At 40.7% G+C, this 14,034-nt stretch overlaps 1 protein-coding gene across 1 annotated transcript in view; it reads left to right on the top strand.

Moving 5' to 3' along the window:
• Window positions 1–12,139, top strand: part of shcbp1 (SHC SH2-domain binding protein 1) — a 37,991-nt gene extending 25,852 nt beyond the window's left edge. Inside the window, exons 9-13 of the mRNA XM_054771772.1 lie at window positions 2,189–2,320; window positions 5,383–5,501; window positions 5,781–5,867; window positions 9,609–9,753; window positions 9,825–12,139. Of these exons, the coding sequence (XP_054627747.1) occupies window positions 2,189–2,320; window positions 5,383–5,501; window positions 5,781–5,867; window positions 9,609–9,753; window positions 9,825–10,063 (722 nt within the window). The 3' untranslated portion in view covers window positions 10,064–12,139. The remainder of the gene's footprint in view (window positions 1–2,188; window positions 2,321–5,382; window positions 5,502–5,780; window positions 5,868–9,608; window positions 9,754–9,824) is intronic.
• Window positions 12,140–14,034: the final 1,895 nt, after the last annotated feature.

The raw sequence follows: 14,034 nt of genomic DNA, 5'->3' as shown, positions 1-14,034 counted from the left end.
ACTTGTTGGCATTCCCATCGTTTTGTTTTCCCACAGAGCTTTTTCTCCCTCTGTCGCTTTTGGTTTTGTTCCTATTCTTTTGTGAGTTCCTGCACCTGTGCAATTAAAATACTTTTATTTGCACTCCACTGCCTCTTCTCTGCATACCGGGGGTCAAGCTTTCGACAGCAGCGAACCAGGACGTGACAGCTTGTCCTCCAATGAAATGCTTTGCTCAAACGAGAAATGGGAACACTTTAAAATGTTGAGTAATTTTTTTCCATTTTAAACTTGTTTTGGTACATGATGGTATATTTATTAGGTATACCTTTTGAGTTTTAAGTTGCTGTGTGATGAGTTTAGTGTTATTTGTAAGATGACACCTTGAGTCAGACTATTATTGAGTAATGACCTCCTGCAATTTCCAATGGGTTGACAAGCTTGTTGTGATTTTTTTTCATAGCTCATGATTGCCTCCTGTCAAATAAAGTGCTGCCTGGTCCTAACGGACTAGTGCGCGGCACAATACGCGTGTCTAATATTTTATGATCTAGACCACGTGTGGGCAAACTTTTGGGCCGGGGACCACATTGACTTTTAAAATTTGACAGACGGACCGGGTCAGCACAAGATACGATACATATTAAAAAAAAAAAACTGCATTTGTTAACAGTACATATGAAACATAACCAGAAAAAAGCATTAAAATTATTAACATACCGTAAAGCACCGTGTATAAACCGCACCCGTGTATTAACCGCACCCCCATTTTCAGGCTCACGGCGGGGGAAAAACATTTTTTAGTTCATAAATGCTTGCCAACTCTTTCATCTCAAATCAACATGCGTAAAGGTACTAAGCAATTTCAGAAAGAAGAAGAAAGGAGAAATCTGAACTTCAGCATCTAAATCTTTAATATTATGGCTAAGCACAGATTAATAATAATAATAATAATAATAATAATGATAATAATAAAAAATCAAAATAAAGAAATTTGCAATTTTCAGAGATGTTTTGATATCTTATCTTTCACTGCTTCTCTTTTTCTCTATTATTATTTTATTGCATTGCTTCAGTGTGAATTTGAATAAACTCCAACGTTGATTTGTATTTTACAACTGCAATGTTTTAATGTAAGCTTAGGTTAGCTTCAGTGTATATAGAGATCGTTTTACTGTGTGAAAATACAGACAGCCGTCAGATAAGTTACAAAGAAATTGCATACACAAGCATTTTCAGCAACTGTACAGCAGAGGGCGCTAAAGTCAAAGCAACTGTCTGACCCACAGACGGCTATTCTAAAACGGGCTTCTCGTCAATTTATGCCTCTGGTCACAGACCTGTCATCGTGTATAAACCGCACCCCGATTTTTTGCTTCTTACCAGTGCAAAAAAAGTGTGGTTTATACACGGTGCTTTACGGTAAAATAAAACCAGCTTGGCTTTGAAGGCTCTGACGTTGGCTTGCATTTCATGCACAAACTGGTTTTCCCTTGTAGCTTCACATTCAGCTCGTTCATGTGTGCCAGTATGTCCACAGTAAAAGCTAAACCACAAAGCCAAACTGTGTCATTCAGCTCAGGAAATTTGTCAGTATTCTCAAGTAGCTCCAAAAACCAAATCATCTCCCGTTTGAGGTCCCACACACGTTGACATACTTTTCCCAAACTTCAGTGGAGAAACATGATCTCCTGCTCAGGGTTGTCTTCTTTCACCTGTCCTGAATTCTCTTGAGCATCCCGACGTTTTTTCCTGTCACATTTGGCGATCCATCTGTGGTAACGTTGGCGAGCGAGTAGAAGAGCGGTAATTGGAAATGGCTCTCTCAAGTCACTGCGCCTACGGCACCACCTGGTGTTGAAATGCCATCATTACAAGTCAAAATGAAATGAATGCAATCATTCACATCAAACCTTAATTCTGTACAATCTTTGGCGGGCCGGATTAAAAAGAACAACGGGCCGGATCTGGCCCGCGGGCCGTAATTTGCCCACCTCTGATCTAGACACAGCTTATACACTGGTGCAGTTTATATATGTACAAATCTAAATTTAGAGGTTGCGGCTTAAACACCGGTGCGGCCTCCCTTGGCTGCATGTCACTGGCATTAGGGTAATATTGTACACATTGTTTTTATTTGGAAGTACAGACTTGTACTTTCTTATCTACTGTGACAATGTTGCCATAACTGTATTTATATCTCTGCCAGGATTTGGGCTCCCTGATGAGGTGGTGATTGAGAAGAAATACAGCGGGGACTCCTTTATTGAGTCCACAGCAGCTGATGTCCAAATTTCCAACATAAAATTCATTGAGAATGAAGCTATTGAGGGTATTTTATGTGAGTATTCAGTTTTAAAACACATCACAGCATGCAACAGGACAAAAAAAACAAAAATGAAATGAAATACAGGGTTTCCACCAGGATTTTTTGAAGCTGTGGTGGTGGGCTGCATGGGAGGCGGACTTCCACCGCGGTGTTGTGCCGTTGCTGCGTCATTGTGGCAGGAATTTTTTTTATATTTAAATGTACTGTCGGAAATAATGTCAACATTAGGGTCGTTTCCACAGGCTCAAACAACAAATGGATTAATTTACTTTATATATATATATATATACATATATAGTCAAACTTGTCTATAGCGGCCACTAGAGGGAGTCTGCAAAAGTGGCCGCTATAGACAGGTTGGCGTCCAGTTTGAATGTTGACTAGTAGAGGAAAAAAAAGGGAGGGGAAAAATAATAATGTTGACCAGTAGAGGGCACTGCGGACTGCGGATAAAAGTTGTACAGCACTACTAGGCTTGTTATTATCATGGTTCATGGTTTTAATCCTGAACATGCATGAGTCAAACAGTAGCACATCACATAGTACAATTCACAATTTGGCATGTCCAAAAAGGAGTAGGAAGAAGGAAAGCTTATTTAATCCTACCCCTCATCAGTTTCACATCAGTTGCAATATATTTATTCACCTCTTGTTCTTCCAAGTGTACTTTGTAGGTCTACATGACAATGTAGTGCAATCATAGCCAAGGTTTTTACTTACTAAAAGGAAGCTAGAGGCTTAATAATAACTGATAGAATATATCCACGACCCACAGAACAAAGCTGTGCTAGTAATGTCTTACGCTTGTTTTTAATATTTTACTTTTTATACGGCAGAGTGTCATGACAGCTTTAGTTCATTAGGAAGTGACGGGAAGTGACAGTGGGCGTTCCGAGCAGGAGAGCTAGGCTCAGTGCTAGCTGTGAGTTTCGAGAGAGTTGGGAAGTGTGTTTATGTTGGCGTGGATGTAAAGTCCTGCAGTGTTCTCCGCTGTTAATAAAGCCATTAAAGTGCATCGGTGACGTGAGTCTCTCCTTCCCCACAACAAGCGGCATTACAGTATTGACCAGTGCACACCAGGAAATAAACGGTGTTGTTACAGGCATTGCCTGGACAGCTATGTAGTGGGGCTTGTTTAACCTTTGCCTTGTGGGCAAGCAGGAAGGAGAGACGATGCTGAGAGATGTGTGTGACCTTTATAGAACGGCCACTGGCCTATAGCAGCCACTGAAAAATCCCCCGCAGCAAATTTACATGTTATAGACCCTGTGTATAGCAGTCACCTGTCCAATGCGGCCAGCGGCCACCCATTTTGTCTCCCTTGGTCAATATCTGACTGCATATGGCGGCCAAATTACCAACTCAAGTAGAAGCTTCATGCACGAAAAAGTTTCGTTTTTCAATCAATGAAGCCGTCGTGTGTAGACTTTAATTACTGAGTCCTAGCTCAGTCACAATCATTCACAAGATCCACACAAACTGTCAGTTGTTCCACATAAAAAAGCCGTCTTCTTTTGACCTTGCTATTTCCTGGTCAAACATGTAACTTTAAGAGCATTTGCACCAAAACATTACCGCAAAGTAGGCTGGGAACAGGACGTGCTCCCAGCGACGCTACAATAAAAAAAAAAAAACATACGCTAGCATGCATGCGGCAGCGGGAGCAAAACTGAGTTTGGTTGTACTTAATTGAAGTATTTTAGAATGTACTCACGTTATTTTTGATCAGTCCTCATCCACAAATCCATCAAAGTCCTTATCTTCTGTATTCGACACAAAAAAAAGCCGTCTTCTTTTCCATTCGCTACTAGTCTGTTAACTTGTCAGTGTTATTCAGCTCCGAAGCAAAGAAGGAAACTTCTTGTGTTGCTTCTGCCAACTTTATTTATTGAACGCGGCCACCAGAGAGTACACAGAACACACACGCGTCTCGTCTCTCCTTCCTGCTTGCCCACAAGGCAAAGGTTAAACAAGCCCCATTCCATAGCTGTCCAGGCAATGCCTGTAACAACACCGTTTATTTCCTGGTGTGCACTGGTCAATACTGTAATGCCGCTTGTTGTGGGGAAGGAGAGACTCACGTCGCCGATGCACTTTAATGGCTTTATTAACAGCGGAGAACACTGCAGGACTTTACATCCACGCCAACATAAACCTACTTCCCAACTCTCTCGAAACTCACAGCTTATTATTCTCACACAGTTCAATGCACTCGACCAAACACCCACTATAAATTTAGGCTGAATCGCGAGAGAATTTGTCCACAGTCCACACCTAGTGGCTTGACATGCAATATCTGTAATTTTGAGCGAGATTGGTTGAAAAGCATGGCCTTCAACAGGGGCACAGGTGGGAATATATACAGTGTTCCCTCATTTAACGCGGGGGTTATGTTCCAAAAAATACCCGTGTTAAGTGAAATCCGTGTAGTAGAAGTGCATGTTTTTTCATCTACAGGATATGTTTTTGTGTTTATTATATTTTTTTTTCGTTTACAGTATATGTTTTTTCGTTTACAGGATATGTTGTCATTCACCCTGCTAGCGATCGAACAATTATGTAAATTAAACAGTCCCTGCAGTCCCTTAGCCAATCGGGATGCAGAACACAGTGTGTGTTCTCCCTTAGCGAATCAGGACGCAGAACACAAGGCGCGTTCATACGCTGTGGGAAAAAAAAAAAAAAAAAGCATGCTACACTGTAAAAAATTGCCCACAAAAAAAACAGTGTAAAAGCGAGGCCGAGTAAAGTGAACGGCGTTTTAGCGAGGGAACAATTAAACAATCCAGAATTAAACGACCGTAAGGCATTAATCATTTGTCTCATGGTTATAACATTTTGAGAATCTGTTTTACATGCTTTTGGGATAATTCTGGCTTGATTTTTGACCTCTCTTCTTGACAACACTATTCATTTAAATTGATTGGTGCACCAGTACTACTGGGAGCAAAACATGATGCTACCATCACGGTGCTTGACTCCTTCACTCCTGCAAGCTTACTTCTTTTTATTTTGGCCAAATAGCTCAGTCTCAACTGCCCCTAAAACTTTTCTTTTTTTTTTTTTTTAACCAGGTGTGCGAAAAGGATGTCTGACCATGGAGAATTGTGTGCTCCAGTGTGAGACAGCTGGTGTTGTTGTCCAAACATCTGCTCAGCTCACGATGAAAATGTGTGATCTATATGGATCCAAGGTGATTGGAGTTCTGAAAACAAAATGATGCAGGAAGAAGCATCATTTTATCTATTCAGATAAGTTGTTAAACACATTTTCTCCAGTGCTTATCAGTTAGTGCTGGTAAATGTAATAACATTTTGTAATTATAAGCGAATGTCTTTTAACCACTACTTCTATCACTGTTCATACCATTGTTTTTAAGTGTTTAGGTTCGGAATTATCATCAAACAGTTAATGATTTGAAAGTTATGACATGTTAATAACATGTATGCGGCATGCTATGTCGTCTCTGCAGGGGGCCGGTATTGAGATTTCACGCAGCAGTGTTTGCACTCTGGTTGGCAATGGCATTCACCACTGCAAGGATGGCATTCTCATCAAGGTAGAAAAAAAGTTGGGGGCTTTGTTTGTACCCTTTGTTTGTACCCTTCTTATTCCAGGTTGGATTATACAACATTCATCTTCAAATAGATAAAACATGTATTGGGTGCACAAGTTCAAATTTATTTTGTATTTTCTCAATTCACACAAATTAAGCATTTTCAAACATAAAAATGCCTAAATGAAGTAAAATACATTCAATGGTGTGAAAGTGTTTTGTCCCCTTCCTGATTTATTTTTTTTTTTGCATGTTTGTCGCACTTAAATGTTTCAGATCATCAAACAAATGTAAATATTAGTCAGTGACAACACAACTGAACTGTTTATTATTCAGGGAGAAAAAAAATCCAAACTTACATGGCTGTGTGTGGGAAAAGTGATTGCCCCCCTGTTAAACATAACTTAATTGAGATCTATGAGTCTTGAAAAGTGTCAGGTGTTCTGTCGAGTGTTGGCCCAGGGCCAGAGCTCGGACCCCAAGATGCGAGAGCCGAGGGCAGGTAAACAATTCTTTATTGCAGAAGATGCAAAAACAAAGGAGCAAAAAGTACAACCAAGGATAGAGTAACAGAAAATCTCCCGGAGGAAGTCACGAGGAAAAAAATCCTACCATAACACAGGGAGCTACCGAGAAAAAGGATGGAGGCAGAACGGCAACACTATAACTGATCTAAGAGAACAAAGGAGTACTGCAGAAAAAGGCACCAGGCAGGCAGCAACAAAGAAACCACACACTGCACGCGTAATGTGAGGGGCCAACCAGGTGGAACCGCAAGAATGCTGGAACGTCTGCTGGAAGCAAGGAGGGCATGCAGCAGGAAGGTGCCTGTGACGAGGTGCAGGAACGCAACAATCTGGCACCTTGCGACGGGGCCTTGCTGCTTAAGAAGGGCTTCCCTCAATGCAGGTGTGCCAAATTTGGACCGTGGTGTGGGAGGCGCGCTGCAGCAGAGAGAGAGAGGAGACAGAGCAGCGCACAGAATCCTCACAGAAAAGGTTATAAAGACATTTCTAAAGCTTTGGGACTCCAGCGAACCACAGTGAGAGCCATTATCCAGAAATGGCGAAAACATGGAACATTGGTCAACCAATGGAACATTGGTCAGGGGTGGCTGGCCAACCAAAATTATCCCAAGACCGCAACGATGACTCATCTAAGAGGTCTCAAAAGACCCCACAACAACATCTAAGAACTGCAGGCCTCACTTGCCTCAGTTAAGGTCAGTGTTCATGACTCCACCACAAGAAAGTCACTGGGCAAAAACGGCCTGCATGGCAGAGTTCCAAGACAAAAAAACACTTCTGAACAAAAAGAACAAAATTTTGCCAGAAAACACCTTGAAGATCACAAAGATCTTTGAGAAAATACTCTGTTGTCTGTTGAGACAAAAGTTGAACTTTTTGGAAGGTGTGTGTCCCATTACATCTAGCATAAAGGTATTTCAGAAAAAGAACATCATACCAGCAGTAACATGTGGTGGCGGTAGTGTGATGGTCTGGGACTGTTTTGCTGCTTCAGGACCTGGAAGACTTCCTGTGATAAATGGAACCATGAATTCTGTTGTCAATCAAAAAATCCTGAAGGAGAATGTCCGGCTATCTATTCATGACCACAGGCTGAACTGAACTTGGGTTCTGCAGCAGGACAATAACCAAAATGATCCAAATGAATGACTGAAGAAAAACAAAATAAAGACTTTGGAGTGATCTAGTCAAAGGCCTGAATCCTATTGAGATGTGTGGCATGACCTTAAAAAGGTGGCTCATGCTCGAAAACCCTCCAATGTGGCTGAATTACAACAATTCTGCAAAGATGAGTGGACCAAAATTCCTCCACAGCGCTATAAGAGACTCATTGCAAGTTATTGCAAATGCTTGACTGCAGTTGTTGCTGCTAAGGGTGGCCCAACCAGTTTAGGGGGCAATCACTTTTTCACCCAGGCCCATGTAGATGTGGATTTTTTTTGTCTTTTAATAATAAGTTTCATTTAAAAAATGCATTTTGTGTTCAGTTTTGTTTTCATGGACTAATATTTAATTTTGTTTGATCTGACACATTTAATTGTAACACACGTGCAAAAAAATAAGACATCAGGGAGGAGGCAAATACTTTTTCACACCACTAAGACATTCAGAAGACACATTCAAAGGCGTGATGATATGTACAATTCTACACTAGGTCACTAGGTGTCAGTAATGTTACTGTAATATTCCGTGAGACATACAAGCACCAGACTTGATCGGTGGAACAACTGGCTTTTATTGCAGGTTTGAATGATCTCACAGCCACAATAATCCCTATTGGAAAATCCCTAATAAAAACACAGGCTACTTTTGCTCCCATAACCCACGCCAAGCTAAAACTCAAATCAACACCACCAGACGGCACTTCCTGTCTGCCCACCACTGAGCTTCCCTCAGGAACACATTTATAGCAAAACACTCCAGCATGAGTCTTATTTATGTCTTAAATGGCTGATGCTAAAGTAATCCCTCATTTATCGTGGTTAATTGGTTCCAGACCCAACCATGATAAGTTGTTTTCTGTGTAGGATTCATTCTTTATAAATGGAATATTTTCATAGAGCGTAAAAAACCTGGTTAAAACCTTCCACATGTGTTCCTTTTCATAACATTATGTAACAGATATGAAATAACACCCCTATTGTCACCTTGACACTCTTATTACCCGGTATCATAGACAAATAAGAGAAAATAAGCCATATAAGACATGAATAAGACTCGTGCTCGTGTGTGTTGCTGTAGATGTGTTACGGGCGTGTGGACATGAAGTGATGTCGGTGGTTCAGAGTTGGGTTTTAGCTGTATTACGGCCGCAACAGTAGTCTGTTTTATTATTGTGATCATTATTATTATGGTTATGTTATTGTTATTGTGCCTGTTGTGACATAATTAAAACCTGCAATAAAAGCCTGTTGTTCCGGCAATAAAGTCTGGCACTTGTATGTTTCACATACTGACACCTGGTGACCAGTGTAGAATACTCCATATTAAATGCCTTTTCTTAATACTTTATATTTATGTTTTAGTTCATTTAGCCATTTTTATGCTTAAGAATTGTTAATTTAGGCAAAAAAGACATAAAATGGGCATACTTTTTTTTTTATTAATAGGCTGTATTAAACCACGAAACAGCATGATTTATAAATTAAACTCTTTTTGAAAAACTGTGATAAAGCCCCTAAATTCAAACTGCAATGTGGCGAGGGACGACTGTATATTGGATAACAGTATAACGGTGACTAATTGTGTAATTTCATGTCTTTAGGGCTGTAATAATGCTAAAACCCGTATTGAGAAGGTTGTGAACAGGTTTTCTATGCCCTAACTACAAATATTCCATTTATACATAAGTAATCCTACTTCACTCACGGTCAGGTGTAGAACCAATTAACCACAATAAACGAGGGATTACTGTACTATATATCATCACAACGTCTTTCAGTGCATCTTCTGAATGAGTTGTATTTCTATTTTACTTCATTTAGCCATTTTGATGCTGGAAAATGCGTAATTTAGGCAAAAAATATGTGACATTTGCGTAAATATGCATTTTTTTTTTTTTTCTAATAATAGGCCATATTCAACCACGAAACAAAGTAAAGCCGCAGAATTGGAAGATCGCTTCCCCCCTGCATGTGGATGCATGTGAATTGAGATGGTGCTCACAAAATCCATCAACCTTTCAGTATTTCACATTGTATATTTTCATGAGTTATAGGACTTGGCAGATGAGGCGAATGCAATCCCTTCAATTACCATGGAAAACAATGTGATTCACAACAACGAAGGCTATGGCGTGATTCTTGTGAAACCCTCGCACAGTCAAGACAGGAATATTACTCTTGACCAACGTATTTACAAAGGTAAAGAGTGGACAGTATTCCATTTGAGACTGCTTTTTCAAGTACTGTTCTCATCAAGTGTCCTTGTCTAGATGAGGCTATACAAGATGGCGCTGGACACCCAGTCGGCGCACCAAGCCAGACGACAAGCCACTCGGATGTTCCACCCAAGTTGACAGAGAATAGTCATCACACAGAGTCAGCCAGGAAATGGCACACATCATGTAGCGTAACTCTGCAAGACCTGATTTCCCACCAGGTATTTGTCTCTATCCAGGGAAACCAGTTCAGACGCAATGGCATTGGTGACTTTGGCACATTTTTATACTAAGAAATCCACATAAATAAAAAGATTAACGCACCAAATTACTTTTACCTATTATGATTTAACTTTTTAGAAGATTGACGGTTCAATGGCCATTGCAAAGAATGCAAGCCCAAAACCTTAAATCTGCAATAGTAAAATGTGTCTTAAAAAGGTTGACCTCTGCCAAGACCAGTGTAATACATATGCAGGTGGTCCTCGGTTTATGTTGTTTTGTGCTTATGGATGCGTTCTCATAAATTTTGGTCCGCAAATACAAGACTTGCTCGAGAACTAGTTACAGAGTACGGCAGTAGAATATGTAAAGATGGTATTGTAACATCTGCCCGGACAGTGGAAGGATGACGAGGACGTTGTCCATCAACGATCCCTATATTGTGAAAACAAAACAGGCAACTCGAGGCCCAACCGTGCCAAAACAACATCAGCAAATTCAACTGTCCTCGACACACTTTGATCCTCCTCTCACACCACACGCACACACACAGGACACATGTTGAAAGACAGTTGAAAATCACAAAACCCTTTAACACGACACTTTACTGCCAGGTCGCTACAGTATCCTTGAGCATGTGAAAAGGTCTGCTCCTTTGTAAGCAACAGTAATATCTAAGCAATGTAGTGGGGTTTTGGGTTGTATTTTTCTGTTACTGTTACATTTAATTCTTGTATTTAGTGTTTTTATTAATGTGTTTTATGTCTTTCATGTGTTATGTGTATAGTGGGAGGTGAATTAATTTGACTTACAACACGTCGTAGGACCAGAACTCTTGTAAGCCAAGGACCACCTGTATACGCATGTTCAAATATGAAGATATCTATATTTTCATCTATAAAGATATGTTATAAATGTAAGAAAAAACTGTCTAATAGGGGAAATAAATGTATTCTTTTGCACTGCTATTTACTCACTGATTTGTCACTTTGGAGTTCTGATTAATTCATTTGTTTTTTTAGTACTCAGTTCTTGTGGTTCTCAGTGTTAGATTTTTCCCAACAGAAAGTACAGTGGAACCTCGGTTTTCATCACTAATTTTTCCAAAAGGTCTGCCGAAAACTGAAAGGTTAAAACATTAAGGTTATTTTTCTCGTAGGAAATAATATAAATCCAATGAATCCGTTCCAGACACCCAAAAATATGAACAAAATATACATTTTTGTAGAGAATAATTTAGCTTTATACGCAGAAAAGAATGTGAAATAATTATGAGGAATGGACAAAACTTATTATTGATGCGGACATCCCGTACATTCTGGTGAGATTTAATTCAATAATGCTTCTCGCCTTCTTCATCAAATTGCTGACACAAATGTTAGAATGTTGGCCACACAGTCAGGAGATCGGGAAGATCTGGGTTCAAATCTCCGTTGGGAGATGTGGCGTTTGCATGTTCTCCGCATGCGTGGGTTTTCTCCGGGTGCTCCGGTTACCTCCAAAAAAAAAACATGCATGTTAGGTTAATTGGCGACTCTAAATTGTCCATAGGTATGAATGTGAGTGTGAGAGTGTGAATGATTGTTTGTCCGCGATTGACTAGCGACCAAAGTCAGCTGCGATAGGCTCCAGCATACCCATGACCATAGTGAGGATAATGGATGGATGAAGTCAGCAGTACATAGGTTGCTTTGTTTGGGCACTCAATTTTGCAGAGCAGGAGAAACAGACTAGTTTGTTTATTGTATGAAAACTGAGGCAAAATGTTATCAAACATTTTTGACGAATCATACAAAAACCGAGGTTTGACTGTATTTGTAGTTCCACATGGTGATAGTTATCAGTTGTTTTATCCTTTGTAAAATATGTATAATACCATATAGTGCCTTGGTAAATATTGTTAATGTGGATGCAAATGACAGGCCTAGATTTAGATCATTCAAAACAACAAATTCTTTTAAGCTTAATTTCAACAGCCGCCCTTTGGACTATTTAAAAATGAAATCATTTATTTATAAATATTTGTAGCAAAATTATTTAACATCTGCATCCAGTTCATGTGTCACTTCACTTCATGTCTATATTAATTACATTTTGAATTCGACAATACTTTTGTGAAGACTTGTTTGTCTGAAGCTTGATATCAATGTCACATGTATTATATAGTTTTTGCTCACAAATAAAAATACTTTGGATTTTTATTTATACAATATCCCTTGTTTATCGCAGTTAATTGGTTCCAGACCCAACCATGATAAGTTGTTTTCCGTGTAGGATTCCTGATTTAAAAATTGAAAATTTTCATAGAGCATAGAAATATGTTTTTTTGACAATATTAGAGCATTTGGTACCTGGGCCTTCTGTGGGGACTTGATTATCCACAATTTTTCTTGGCAGACACTTTGAGTTGGGATGGTAACCTTTAATATTTAAACCGATACGGTACTGATGCCAGGTATCTGGGAATAGGTACCAATATTCACTTGTTCCAATTTTCGGTACTTTTGTGTGTGTTTATGTAGTAATAGACAAGAAAAGATTAATTATTAGTATTAACATTTTAGCTTTTTTTAGTTACATTATGCCTTCTTCCTCTATTTTTCCACTTTTGCTGAGTTTTTTGCGTGTTTTGTTTCTTCAACATGCCACAGGCCTATGGGAGGCATGTCACAGATCACAGGTGGCCCTTGGGCCACACTTTAGATAGCCATGCGTGTTTCGCCAGGAAGGTGAGGTATTGCCAGGCAAGGGAGGAGTGTGTCTAAGTTCTGTCATCTTGGCTCTGTCGACGGTCAGGGGTTGGGTTGCATTGTGAAGGCTTTAGAATACCATTCCATTGTGTTCCGCTTATCCTCGTCCTCCCCCGGGATGCAGGCGAAGCTCTGCTGGAGGTGAGAGTTGAAGACTCGGCGAACGAGAGACTCTGCCAGCCGTTCCCAGCACCCTGACTACACATTTGGGTCTCCCAGGTCTGTCTGTCCCCGCCATCTAATCCAACTCATCACCAGGTGGTGATCAGTTGACAGCTCAGCCCCTCCGCAGGTCTGATGATACGGCTACAAAGTCGATCATAGACCTGCAGCCTAGGGTGTCCTGGTACCAATGCACTTGTGGACATACAGTACTTATGTTCGAACATGGTATTCGTTATGGACAAACTGTGATTCGCACAGAAGTCCAATAAAATCACACCGCACGGGTTCAGACTGGGGAGGCCATTCCTCCCGGTCACGCCCCTCCAGGTCATACTGTCATTGCCCACATGGGCGTAAGTCTCCCAGTACAGTAGAACTGCGGATTCACCAGCTGGTGTGTTCTCCAGCACCCTTCTGATAAGACTCCAAGAAGGATGGGTACTCTAAACTGCCGTTTGGCATGTACAGACGACAGTCAGGACCCTTTCCCCAACCCAAAGGTATAGGCAAGTGACCCTCTCATTCACCGGGCATGACTCGAACACGCAGGCGCCGAGCCGGGGGCCTAGAAGCCCACGCCAGCTTGCCGCCTCTCCCCTGCAGCAACTGCAGAGTAGAACAAGGTTCAGCCATTAATTGCTTCTTAGACGGTCCAAAAGACCAGATTTGTCATTTTTCAAATTCCCCAAAAACAAAGACAGGTATGTGCCATAAAAATGTTGTAGATTTATAACACTGGTGGTTGTACATAAAAAGGACATTGAACAAGACTCACAAAATGTACATTGTGTGGAACTCCCACACAATATAGCTTTGAGCTAATTTGTTTCTCTGCGTGATTAGTTCAATTAATGACCAGGATGAGATCCTGCCCCAAATGGAGGAGTTTAGGTACCTCGGGGTCTTGTTCACCAGTGAGGGAAGGATGGAACGCGAGATCGACAAGTGAATTGGTGCGGCGTCTGCAGTGATGCAGACTCTTCATCGGTCTGTTGTGATAAAGACAGAGCTAAGCCGAAAGGCAAAGCTCTCAATTTACCGGTAGATCTACGTTCCTACCCTCACCTATGGTCATGAGCTTTGGGTGCTGACCAAAACAACAAGATCGCGGGTACAAGCGGCCGAAA

Source organism: Dunckerocampus dactyliophorus, chromosome 3 (genome assembly GCF_027744805.1).
Source record: "Dunckerocampus dactyliophorus isolate RoL2022-P2 chromosome 3, RoL_Ddac_1.1, whole genome shotgun sequence".
NCBI lineage: Eukaryota > Metazoa > Chordata > Actinopteri > Syngnathiformes > Syngnathidae > Dunckerocampus > Dunckerocampus dactyliophorus.
This window is presented reverse-complemented; position numbering and strand designations above follow the sequence as displayed.